The 13,438-nt window shown below is 38.7% G+C and overlaps 1 protein-coding gene across 1 annotated transcript in view; it reads right to left on the reverse strand.

Moving 5' to 3' along the window:
- Positions 1–13,438, reverse strand: part of TMEM245 (transmembrane protein 245) — a 95,661-nt gene that overhangs the window by 57,774 nt on the left and 24,449 nt on the right. Inside the window, exons 3-5 of the mRNA XM_012638526.1 lie at positions 6,820–6,936; positions 3,805–4,023; positions 1,896–2,065 (exon numbers count right to left, since the gene is read on the reverse strand). Of these exons, the coding sequence (XP_012493980.1) occupies positions 1,896–2,065; positions 3,805–4,023; positions 6,820–6,936 (506 nt within the window). The remainder of the gene's footprint in view (positions 1–1,895; positions 2,066–3,804; positions 4,024–6,819; positions 6,937–13,438) is intronic.

The following is a 13,438-nucleotide window of genomic DNA, read 5'->3' on the forward strand; positions in this document are numbered from 1 at the left end:
CACTCACTCTAATCCGGGCAAAAGAGTGAGACTCTGTCTCAAAAAAAAAAAAAAAAAAAAAAAGAAGTACACCTATCATATGATTCCATGCCAATCACATGAAGCATTTAGCATAGACACAACCGCATACCTTGGGAAACACACAAACTTAGATGTCATAGGCCATGACTACAATCTGTTTTAAGTTAAAAATAAAATTCTCTAATACCAGTTACAAAAAAATAACAATATATAAAATTATCAGCCAAGGGAATCATACAAATATTTCAAATTTGTCTTTTTAAAAAATTTCGGTGTCAGTGATAGAAAAAGTAGCAAATAAAGAGCTCTCTTGCCTTTACAATAACTATTGCCTGATATGTTTTCACACATCAGAGGAAATTAAAGTACCTGGCTGAGCGACATTATAGAGCTGAAAAGGAATAGCAATCACTTACAATGGACAAAAGGTCTACCAGACAGAATTTCTTACATAACTTGAGCAAGGAGATAACATCCATATCTTAAATAGCCTTTGCTGAGCTTTTAGCAAATTATACTGTGATAGTATTAATGCTTCACGACCTTCCATAGCTTATAATTAGAGCTTTGAAAACAAAAACTTTGTTTGACATATGGACAGAAACAGAGTGAGAAAGTGATACGGGGTGGGGGGTGGGGGTGTGTCACAGAATTCAATAGTAAAAACCAACATTCAGGTATTCATTTACCTTCTTATTTAGCCAGTGCCAGAGCTTGAGGATAGGGGGTAAGGTGAGAAAGGGAAGATAAGAACAGTGGAATATCATTAGAGAATGCAATAATAGTATGAAAAGAAAAGAAAGGAAAAGTCACTGAGAGCATGAGAAGGAAGTTGTTCCAGACAAAAGAAAAACTAGGGCGAAAAAACTAACACATCGATCAAGTTTTAAAATCAAGAGAATACAGTATTCCTTTAAGAAATACAATGACTGAAATGATAACCACAGCTTTGTGGGGAATCCAACCAATAAAAATATATAAAATAACCTGAATGCTTGTAGGCTTAGTACCTCCGTGCCTTTGCCTTGCTCCGTCTCCCTGCTCTTCTTGCTGTGTCTGCCTCAGCAACCGCCCGTGCTTCAAAATTTGCTCCTGCATTGTTTCCTCTGCAAAATCTTCCCCTTCCCACCACCTTATCAACAGTCATTTCTTGCTCGGTACTACCACCGTATCCTGTACACACCTTTCCTACCCAAATTATAACAACAGCTAATACTTATATAGAGCTTATTGTGTACTGATCTAGGGATTTTACATATATTAACTCATGCAGCCCTGATGACCATTGTATGAGGTAGGTGATATTACACCCATTTTGTTGATAAAGAAACCAAGGCACAGAAAGGTTAAGAGACTTGTCCAAGGTCACGTGTCTAGTAAGTAGCAGAACTGAGAGACCAGAGTATAGATTCAGAAGCCATGCCCTTTAACCACTGAGCTTCTGAATCTAACCACCACCTCAGAATTTTTATGAATTGCTCTCAGCTTCTATTTGATTTTCCGTGATTCATCTGATTTTCCCAGCGGTCTCTGACACATGGGAGTTACTCCAAAAATATTCACTGAAATGAGCCACTACTTCATTATATAATTTTAGGCAAGTCACTTAACCTCTGTATATTTCAATTTGGTCCTAAAAAAATAAGGGAGTTGAACTAGGTGTTCCATAAGATCCTTTTCTCCCATTTTTAAGAGGAAATAAACATTTACACAATAGTTATCCACCCTATCCTTATGTAAACCATAAATTCTAAACTTCAGAATTTTATCATAGAATTAGATATTAAATGTGTTATCAACAGTTACAATACAAACACCAAATCATGAAACATATAAACTCCATCAAGACAGTCCAAGCTCTTAAAATACAATACCTTGCTATCAACTTTTAACAAGAATTTTCCAAGCCCAACAATTGGCCAAGGTGCGAGAGCACCCTGCCGCTCCTTCAGGAAGCTCTCCATAACCCCCCACCACACATGGTAGCGTTTCTCCAGGAAGTCCACAACTCCAAAGTGAATGACCAGCTTTTTGAGTATCCACACTATAAAGAAGATAAAAAATACATATATAAACAAAAGACCAATTAGAAAGTCATAACATGAAAAGGTTCCTTAATTTCACATGACCTTTCTAAAACATCAAAGCCAGTATTAAAATAAAGATCAATGCTTAAAAAAGGGGGGAGGGGGCGCTCAAGGTACGCCAAACAGATGGAACTGGGCCAAATAACTTTTCATACAATCCCCGCCTATCCGTATATTATCTTCTTGTGAAGTCTGAATCCCTGAAGGAGTCAGGGATTATTTTACAGCCCATATAACATAAGATACTCTTATCATAAAGATTCCAGTGACTACAATCTTGGCCCCTCACACCTTCCCCCCTCCTGAGTAAAGGATATGAACCCCTGACATTTCCTAATCCCCTTGACTTTTATAGCTGCTTTGGCCAAATTTTGCTCTTTACCTCAGATGTTTGTTATTTAGTGACTAGAAAAGCAAAAAGTATTCCACACACATCGCAACTTTATACCATTGCAGGGTAATGTTTTCATTTGTGTTCCTGTTTCCCCATTTGATGCTGCTCTGGACATCTGAATCGATGTCAGGGTTCGGTAGAGAAGCAAGCTGAGTACAAGCAAGCTGCTACAAATGGCCCAAGCCTGTGTGTGCACTGCCCAACTTCAGTGGGGACCGTTCACAGACCATAAAAGGAACGTCTCCCCCTGGAGTTGAGCAGTGCAGTGGCCCTTCAAGTAGGGGTTAAGCATCCTATTAAAGGCCAACTAAGAAGGTGGTAGGGCCAGAAGGAAATGTTACTGATCTGTGTGGCTTGCCCTAAAGTTTGGACCCTGAATGATTGATCCCAACCACTGTAACTTCCCTAACTCAAGGAATCTGGTAATTACCACGATAATTACCTTTGTACCAAGGTACAAAGACCTGATTTAATGATTTATGGAAAACCATATGATCCATTTTGACATAATACACAGAATATATACGCATGTAATTCAGTTTTTCTGCCCAAAGAAAACCCAAGATTTTGCATACATTTATTTCTCAAAGGCTATATTTCCTTTGAATTAAAAAGGCAATGTAAAAAGTGCTTCCCTAAGAGCAACTCTCAAAATTCAATCATAAACCCCAAAATCCAGATGGTTGTTAACACTCTCCTCCACAGAATTATGGACGACTGAACAGTCAAATCTCTATGTGGAGCTACAAATCTCAAATACCACATGAAATCATACGAGGCTAAATACATTTTTAGGCTTAAAAGTAAAATATTGCCAGGGCACAGGGGCTCACGCCTATAATCCTAGCACTCTGGGAGGCTGCGGCAGGAGGACTGCTTGAGTTTAGGGGTTTGAGACCAGCCCGAGCAAGAGTGAGACCCCATCTCTACCAAAAACAGAAAAAATTAGCCAGGTGTGGTGGCGTGCACCTGTAGTCCCAGCTACTCAAGGAGACTGAGACAGGAGGATCACTTGGAACCCAGGAGTTTGCAGCTGCAGCAAGCTATGATGACCCCACTGCACTTTAGCCAGTGCAACAGAATGAGACTCTGTCTCAAAAAAAAAAAAAAAAAGTAAAATATTAAAGAAGTATTAAAGTAATAAATTCCCAAAATTATGTTTGTTCATTATTTAAATGCTAATAAAAGATTGCTCTATTTATAAATATAGAAATATTATCTCAAATATTAAAATATGACAGCAAAGTAAGAAAAAAAAAGTCTTCGAAGATGAGACAAGATCATAATTAACCAGATAATAACCTGCAACAGGCACTGGCAGCAACTGCACAATCCACAGGTTCAGCCAGATCTGGACAATTATGATGGCCCAAACGAGAGACACGAAGTAGATATCACTAGTTTTCTTCTTTCTAAGAAACGTTCCGATTTCAGGCCTTTGTCTGCCCAGAGTGGGTGAAGGGGAGGAGGGTGAAGGGGAGGAGGCCAATGTTGGAGGAGGTTCTCCCCTGTCTGTGGTTTCTGAAGAGGCAAACAAAAAAACCATACACCATATTAGTCCACATGAGGAAACAGTAATACAGAGCAATTTGTCAGACTACTCTACTTTAAGGCTTCAAAATGTACTCTGATAGCATGTATGATTTGATTATATCAGGTTAAAAAAGACAAAAGGATTTGTATATGTGTTGGCATATGCACTGAAAACCATGTGGAGAATTACAATGCTGAGGGTGCTTGAATCTAGAGAGATTAAGTTTGTTGCGGGGTAGGGTTGGGAGACAGACAATGATTTGCTTTTTATATTTTACAGTGTACAAGATTTTTATGACTAGTATATACCTATCATTGAAACAAAATACATGACAAAGTAGCTGAGAATTATAATTATCCCATAAAAATTATTCAAATCATATAAAGCAACAAACATTAACATATACTAGAATTTCTATATTTAAAAATTCTACCTTTTTCAGTATAACTTTAGAATTTATATATATTTCTGACACAATAAGGCTTTTCAGTGTCATTTCACCTAAAATGGAATCATCTGCCCTTATAAGAATCCAGGGCTGTCCTTCAGGATTGTTCCACTAAAGTTTATTTTTCAAAAAATTTACTTTACATTGTTGTATGTAAATAACGACTTGTCAGTGTTCCAGATATATCTTAGCTTAAACTAGTGAATGTTCTAACTTAGATGGTTTTTGAAGTCTATACATTCGGTATTGTTTGGCCCTTAAGCTTTTACATCTCTTAGCATGGAGGACGAAGAAAGCTGCACATCGTTGCTTGAGAATCTGTACATTTAGACCAGATTTGTATTTGCGCTGTCAGAATGGCAAATGAGTGAAAAAATGTTAATACACTATTGGGTTTTTTATTTCTTTTTTTTTTTTTTGATTCAGCTTATACCAGGGCTGAAAACCTCAATTTATGTTCATGACAGTGGGGATTTTTTTAAATGTCTACATTCTTTCTAATAAACTGTTGGAAGACTCAAAAAAAAAAAGAATCCAGGGCTTTCAAAGATGTCTTTTTCTCTGAACAAGATATAAAATAAACAATGACTGCTGGGGTGAGGAATTTTCAAATAAAAGAAGCCATACTGGATTATTTCATATAAGGCACTGTTTTCTAACAATCCAACTACTATGTTACATTTTACAATAGGGATCTATTATTTCTATTTCCTAGTTTTAATAAGACATAACATATACATCAGAACCCATAAAACTCTTGAAGTAATATTATACTATATGCATCATAATGATGGAAGTTAAGATCCTAAAACCTGCATTTTGACTTCCACTAAAAAGAAAACTACAAAAGTACATCGCATTTCATAACACTGAGAAAAAAGAGAAGACACAAGAACACCCATGATCCCAAACTCCTACTTGCCTCATGGTTTTAATACATAGTTGTATCATGTCCTACTTACCCTTTCCTACTTTCTACGTACCCTTTATCATGTTCTGCTTACCCTTTCTCATTTTCTCCCTTCAGCTGAATGTCAGCTCCATAGGAGCTAAGACCTTGCCTGTTTCCACTGAACTGCTAGCACGTAGAATATGCTAGGTGCTCACTAAATATTTGTTGAATGAATGATTTCCCTGTTATTTTATAATTTTCATAAGCAACCACATAGTAGCCCAGAGTCATCATAACTTCCTTAGTGTTTTTAATGTTAAATGTTGAGCTATAAATGAATTTTTACTACTGAGATTACCATGGTTAAGTCAGCTTACCTCACTAGAACTAATATTCTACCCTGAGGTTTAAGACTAAAGCCCAAGCTAGTCATATCATGCTTTCATTTGACTTTGCTCTCTCACTTTCTAACCTGGAAACTTCATGTTGGTGGGTGTGGCAGATATTTGGAAGGATAATAATAAGTCCATAACCAAAACATGCTCTCTCCACTTTGGAAACATGATTCAATATGCAAGAAAAGTGTCCCTACTACCCCAAATGTCTTTGTTTTAGCTGATCCTTTCCTTTCAGACATTCTTCAAGAAGAGCTCACTATAAATATTCCCCAACTCCAAATATCTCTGGTACTAACAGGCCTCTGAGCACAGATCAAAATGGCCTTTTACATTCCTGAACCCCGTGAGGGTGCCACGCAACCCTAGCACGGGTATAAATCTACCAGCGGAATCCCACAGGCGTCTGCATCTCCAGAAAACAGGCCACACAGAATGACGAGTCCAAAACCACCAAAGGGGTCTGTTTTAGAGGAAATGGTCAATATGTTAACAAGCATGAGGCTTCCTTTTCGAGGAAGAATGCCAGAGAAATGGATGACTGGAAGATGGAAAGTAGAACCCCGAACACCACAAGAAAAAGAGTTGGAGAAAGAGAACAAAAGAAAAAGCAACATGAGGAGATAGAGCAAAATAAACCAATAGAGGAGAACTGACAGCTGTGGAAGAAAGAAATAGAAAATAAGAAACCAAGACAAGGAAAGCATAAAGTGGGGGAGATGTGAGAAAGGTAAATGGGGACTGAGAAAAGGAAAACAACATGAAAGGAAAGTGAGAAAGAACAATAAAAGAAAATAAGATGAGCATTAAAAGAAAAGGAAAGAATGAAGAACCAAGATAAGAAACTTAAGAAGGTAAATAATTAAATATAAAAAAAGTGATATCTGAGAACAAAGATGACAGAGAAAAAGGTATAAAAATAGGAATCAGAGAAAAATGAAGGACAAGAGTAAATAGCATTCTGTGATGCTAGTGGCCTTCTCAAGTCTATATTCTACTTATATTCATTTTCCAGAATAACCTTGAATGTCATTGTAACATCAGTCACCTGCAGGCTGAGTCGAGGGCTGGTCTTCACTGCTTGATTCATACCCTGTGATAGAGATGGCCAAGTTTGCTAGAGTAGAAGCTGCCATGGAAATAACTTGCCCTGGTAACTCTGCCCCTGTAAAATAAGTGTGCATTTTTTAAAACTTTTTAAAGCAAATGAACAAAACAGGAAATAACTCTTGTAAATTTAAACATAGTCCAAAGTTTTCAACAGTGATAATACAAATCGGTTATTACTGCCCCACTGGACCTAGTGGTTCTTTGCCAAGGAAGAATGCTTAAGAGTCAGCAGGAAAGTTTGCTTAAAATGCAGCCTCATTTGGGACCTTCATGTTGGTGGGTATGGCAGATATTGCACATACATATTTGGGGTGTGCACTTATATCTTTTAACTTTACCAGTTGGCTTTAATGCACACTTCTACTGAAAAACACTGCCACACCAAGTTTGTGAGCTCCCTGATCACAGGGAGGCTACTTTATATACCTAGGTCCTAGTGCAGTATGAGACAGCCTAAACTTGGTGCTCTCAAAAATAATATTCCACAAATGAACATGTAAATGTATGCTTGAACATGCAAGTGTATAGATATTATGCAAAGCAAGAGAGATCCATAAAGTACACAATTCAGCAAAGGCAAAATACATCACTTGAAAATCTAAAGGAACATCACGACTATCATGTTATATATTCCCACGGTAACTTCTTAATATGTAGTATCAAGCTTGATCATTCGCCCTAGATTCAAATAAAACATTTACTAGCAAATGAGGTCTGTCTGGAAAGGTCAGCCTTTAACCTGCTATGGCACACAAGGCAAACCAGCTCACATAACACCAAGTTCCAGCACGCTTTCTTGCACACTAGAACAGATTGTTAAAGACTGTATTTCTTGGACTCCCTTGCAGCTAAGGTACCACATGGGATGCAGTTTCTACTGAGCAAGTATTAATAGAAAGACTGTGCAAGACTTCAAAGACTAAAGTAATACACTGTAATTTGGAAGCCACAGAGCTCTCATGACAAACACAGTCACAGAGGCATATGGTTTTTCTGCAGCAACATAACAGAAGCTCCAGAGGTTCTGCTGTCTGATTCTAACTTCAAAGTAGGTGGCAGCAGGCATGGCCTTCTGCCCAAACAGACCTTTGGTGTCACTGAGTATTTCTCCTGGTTGCATTGCTTCTGCCTGTGTCAGATCCAAGCTTAGTTGCCTGGCTTATGCAAAAGTTCTAAATGCTAACCAATACTTCTTACTATTTACACCAGCCAGAGTGGATTCTCTTGTCCACAACTAAGAACACTAGCCATTCCAAATCATACATTCACACTCATAAGTTGGGACTTGACTTTTGGTAAGCCAATACTCAGTGAGACAACAGCGAATTCTGCCAAACCAATGAAAAGAGCCATCATCCTTCAGAAAGCCAATGAAATTCTACTTCAAGTTAACTCCACATACCCAACAAATGCAAGGCTGGCCATCTCCCAGAAAGAAGCAAGCCAAAGCCTGAAGTGGTTCTTTGGTAAATTCAGCCGACAGGATCAAGAGCGCTCACCTTGCTCTATCATACCCTATCACTCCTCTAATAATGCCCCTGTGACCTGAAAGAAGTTTATCTTTAGATATGATATCATCATCATATCTCTCAGTATGACAGAAATCCAAACTCATGGTCTGGGAAGAAAGCCTAAGTTAGATACCTGGGTCAGGACCTTATTCTCCTGGTCTATGTATCTAAGGTGCTTGTGAGATGCCAGTTAGAGGGCAAGGGCTGAGAAAGACAGCATCTTTCATGTACTCACTACTCACTGCACTGTATGCTGGGGACAAAGATACTGACCCTGCCCCGTGGAGTCTGATGAAAAGAGACAGATATGAATTAAAGAACTACATAAATAAATATATGTATACAAATTATAACAGCTATAAAGGAAAAATCCTGGGTATTTTGTGAGCTACTAACAGAAGAAATGTAACTTACTCTGAAGAATCAGGAAAGGCTTCTCCTAAGAAATGAAGATGGAGTTGATATATCAACAATGAGAAGGAATTAACCAAAGGAATGTAAAAAATAACATGCTGGGCAGAAGGAAGCAAGAAGGCAGGCTGTGTGAAGAACTCAGCACATTAAAAGATAGTGAGGCCGGGCATGGTGGCTCACACCTGTAATCCTAGCACTCTGGGAAGCCAAGGCAGGCGGATCATTTGAGCTCAGGAGTTCGAGACCAGCCTGAGGAAGAGCAAGACCCCGTCTCTACTAAAAAGAGAAAGAAATTGGCCAAACAACTAAAAATAGAAAAAGTTAGCCAGGCATGGTGGCGCTTGCCTATAATCCCAGCTACCTGGGAGGCTGAGGCAGGAGGATCGCTTGAGCCCAGGAGTTTGAGGTTGCAGTGAGCTAGGCTGACGCCACGGCACTCTAGCCCAGGCAAGAGAGTGAGACTCTGTCTCAAAAAAAAAAAAAGATAGTGTAAGAAGGTCAGTGTGTCTGGAACACAGACAGCTAGTAAGAAACTGGCATCAAATAAACAAGGTTGGAAAGGCAAGCCACACGATGTAGGTCACAGATGACCATATTAAGGACTTCAGTCTTTATCCTAAGAGGAATAGAAAAGCACTGAAGAGTTATAAATAGGACAGTAATCTTTTGTTAACTGAAATTTTATTAAGATAAAAGCAAATTCATATGCAGTTGTAAGAAATAATCCTGTGTACCCTTTACCCAGTTTCCTCCAAAGGTAACATTTGCAAAACTGTAGTACAGTATCAGGAGATGGGCACAGATACAAGATACAGGACAGTTTCATCACTGCAAGGATCCCTCATGTAGACCTTTTATAACCACATTCACCTGCCTCCCACCCCTCCCTGCTGTGTAAATAAATGATCAGTTTTGAGATATGAAAAGATCACTCTTGCTTGTCTGGAGATCAGACTAAAGGGGACTAAGAGTGAGTGCAGGGAAATAAGTTACTGCAGTACTACAGGCAAGACATGACAGCATGGTCTACTGTATTAACAGGGAGGTGGGGAAAAGTGGCTGGATTTAAGAGACACAGAGGAGTCACGCTGGACCACACTTGGTGATGTACTGACAAAGGGAAACAAAGAGATGAAGGCATCCAAGTTTACAGATTATGAATAGATAACATGTAGAGGAACAGGATCAAGATCCCAAACATTTTTTTTTTTTTTTGGAGACAGGATAGCACTTAGCTTCATAGAAGTAAGCCCAGGAGAGAATGCTTAGGCCCCACTCAAAAGCAAAGTTTGGGTACACCTAACAGCCTGGCACAGCAGAAAAGAGGGGAAAAAAAAAAAAACCTTCAAGTCAAAGTATTCAACACTAGCATGTCATGAATAAATGAATGAATAAATAAATAAAGTATTTTTTCTTATATAAGATTAAAAACTAAGCAGGGGGCCCTGAATTACTAAACTGACCTCTTCACAATTTAATTAAGTGGTGACTCACCTCTGAGACACTGTGAAGTTAAGTCCCTTGAAAGTTTTTAAGTAACTCCAAAATAACAAGACCACTGCATAGCTCCTCAAATATGGACTTTCAGTTCAGCTGCATTTTAACTTACATTTCTAAATACCTACTAAGCATTCGCTCGCCAAACAGGTGACTAGGTTACACGCTGAGACAAGAGACAGGGTCTCTTGTCTAAGACAGGGTCTTAGACCCTGTCCTTAAGTTCAATTTAATACTTAACCAGCTATAATTCAGTATGTTAAGAGCTAATGTAAAGTAAGCATAGAATGCTTGGGGAGCACAGAGGATAGAAACCAAATCCATGCTGAGAAGTCTGGGAAGGGTTTCCCAGGGAGCTATCTAACAAAAATATTAAAAGATGCCATCCTTTAAATCCATTTAAAAAGTTAGCCAGATAAAGAAGACAGAAGTCTATCCTGGGGAGGAACCTCCAAAGACACTGGTGTCTTAGAAGGCAGGGGTAGAAAAGTGTTCCAGGAAGACAAAAAAGCAGATGTAAAGACACAAAGGCAAGAAAAATCAGAGTGTCTTCTTCAAAGAACTCTAAGGTCAATAAGGCCAGAACATAGGGTACAATGAGAAGAGTAGAGAGGAACAAGTATGCAGACAGAGATAGACCAGAGAATGGAAGGTTTCATATTTCCTGGCACAATTCAGTGACTGGAAGCACAAATGAAGAAAGAAGACTGCCCAGGTCCAAATCCCAGGTCCATTCCTTACTTCTTGGATGACCATGGGCAAGTTATTTAACATCTAGATGCCTCAGTCTTTTCATGTTTAAAATGAAGCTTATATGAATTCTATCTCATGTGAAAATAAAGTGAAACAATACATATTAAAAATGCTTAGAGGCCAGGCGCGGTGGCTCACGCCTATAATCCTAGCACTCTGGGAGGCCGAGGCGGGTGGATTGTTTGAGCTCAGGAGTTTGAAACCAGCCTGAGCAAGAGCAAGACCCCCGTCTCTACTAAAAATAGAAAGAAATTAATCGGAAAACTGAAAATATATAGAAAAAATTAGCCGGGCATGGTGGCACATGCCTGTAGTCCCAGCTACTTGGGAGGCTGAGGCAGAAGGATCGCTTGAGCCCAGGAGTTTGAGGTTGCTGTGAGCTAGGCTGACGCCACGGCACTCACTCTAGCGCGGGCAACAAAAGTGAGACTCTGTCTCAAAAAAAAAAAAAATGCTTAGTATGTAGGAAGCACTTAAATGTTAGCTACATTAATCCTCCATATCAATGTATGGGCTTTGATAGTATAAATTATAAGCATAGGCCACTAACACTGCTTTAGTATTTCTCTGTACCTCTCATGCCCTTTCTGCTTTGTGTTACAACCATTTCCCTAAATCATATCCCCCTTAGTAGACATTTTTAGATCTCCCCAGAGAGCTAAGGAAAACATCTTACACAGAGAGTAGGTACTGAAAGACTTGAGAAAAAGCTAAAACCAATAAATTAAATCTTCAAAACTGTGGTGTAAAGACTAACTCTCCAACTTGCTGATGTCCCTAAAATATGTAGTATTCAATAAATCTTAGCTGCACCGACAAAAACTATGCAGCATCATTCTAGTTAATACACAAATGATTCAGCAAATTTTTAGAGTGCCTTAAACTTCACAAAAGTATGAAAGGAACAGCACACAGAGAAAATCGACAAAGAGTGTTTGAAAACTATAGACATAAGATTTGGCAACTGCTCTTATCAAACAGATATGTTTTTAATGACTTCTGTCTTTGGGATATACTTCAGCACTTCAAAAACCTCAAGGGTCGAGGCAGGGAGATGACAAACTGAACAAAAGAATGCCAGGACTGGGAATCCTGGCAAAGTCCTGGTATTAGATAAAAAGCCACAGCTAAAAATAGGCATATAAACAATGAAACATAATCTTGGGATTCAAGTACTAAAAAAGAAAGGAAAGAGCATCCAAGGTTTCAAGTATCAAGATACCCAGGACCAGGGCCAGCATTAAGTGGAGGCCCAAATAACAAGGGATCTACATAAGTCCACACAAGCAGGTCACTGACATTAGCAGCCTAGCACCAGAGGACAGAAACTCAGAATCTGGCACATAAACAGATCACAAGGTCAGATAATATCTGTTCATACCACTAACTCAACAACAGGCTAACTTTTTAATAATCATAGGTAAATATATTTTGAAACCAGTCTAAATAAGGAAATACTTCTTGATCTACTTCATTCTTTTACACAGGGACAGCAGCAGTTGCCAGAAATACAAGCAGAGATGCTTATTGGAAAGAGGCACTGCATACCAAATAAAACCTCCCCAGCTTGCAAAGCTCCCTTTGAAGAAGGCTTCTGTTTCCATTACCAACATGGAAAATGCATCTCCCTCTTGATGGCTTCTAGTATCACTTCACAAGAGCCTGGATAGGGAAGAAGTTTCTCTAGGCCTGTTTAATCAACAGTATCAGAACTGGAGAGTGGAAGATGAGCAGTAGATTTAGTTTGCTCCTTTTCTTTTTTCCAGTTTGGGATTAACTGGACCAAACTTGTTTGCTCACATTGCATGCTATCTCAAAACAACAAAGGCAACTACCAGGCTTTCCCTGCGAAGATATTTATGGTCATTTATAAACAATTACCAATATCAGGAGGAACAGGACTCAGCTGTACTTGCTGGTACTTCTCAGGTTGGGTGTTCGACTTAAAAATAAATCTGATGTTTGTTTCCCTAAGTTTTAAAGAAATTTCTCATACTCAGAGAAAATAGCTCTCTGAACCTGAGTTTCTTCATCTGTAAAATAAGTATAATATTAATCTCACTAGATTGCTAAAAAAATTAAGATATTAATTGTATGTCTAAAGAGTCTAAAGGGCCTCACCCATAGGAGATAACAATAATGTTAGTGTTCTTCTTTTCTTACAGGACAAGAGAATATATCTAAGCTAGATTTCAGGTGCTATGGTCTGAATGTTTGTACTCTCCAAAACTCATGTTGAAATTTAATTGTCATTGTCACAGTATTAAGAGGTAGGACCTTTAAGAGGTGATTAGACCATGAGGGTTCTGCCCTCACTGGTGAAATTAATGCCATTTATAAAAGGGTAAGCTCAGGCCCTTCTTGCTCTCTCTCATCTTCCAC

Source organism: Propithecus coquereli, unplaced genomic scaffold (genome assembly GCF_000956105.1).
Source record: "Propithecus coquereli isolate 6110/MARCELLA unplaced genomic scaffold, Pcoq_1.0 Scaffold130, whole genome shotgun sequence".
In the NCBI taxonomy this organism is placed as follows: domain Eukaryota; kingdom Metazoa; phylum Chordata; class Mammalia; order Primates; family Indriidae; genus Propithecus; species Propithecus coquereli.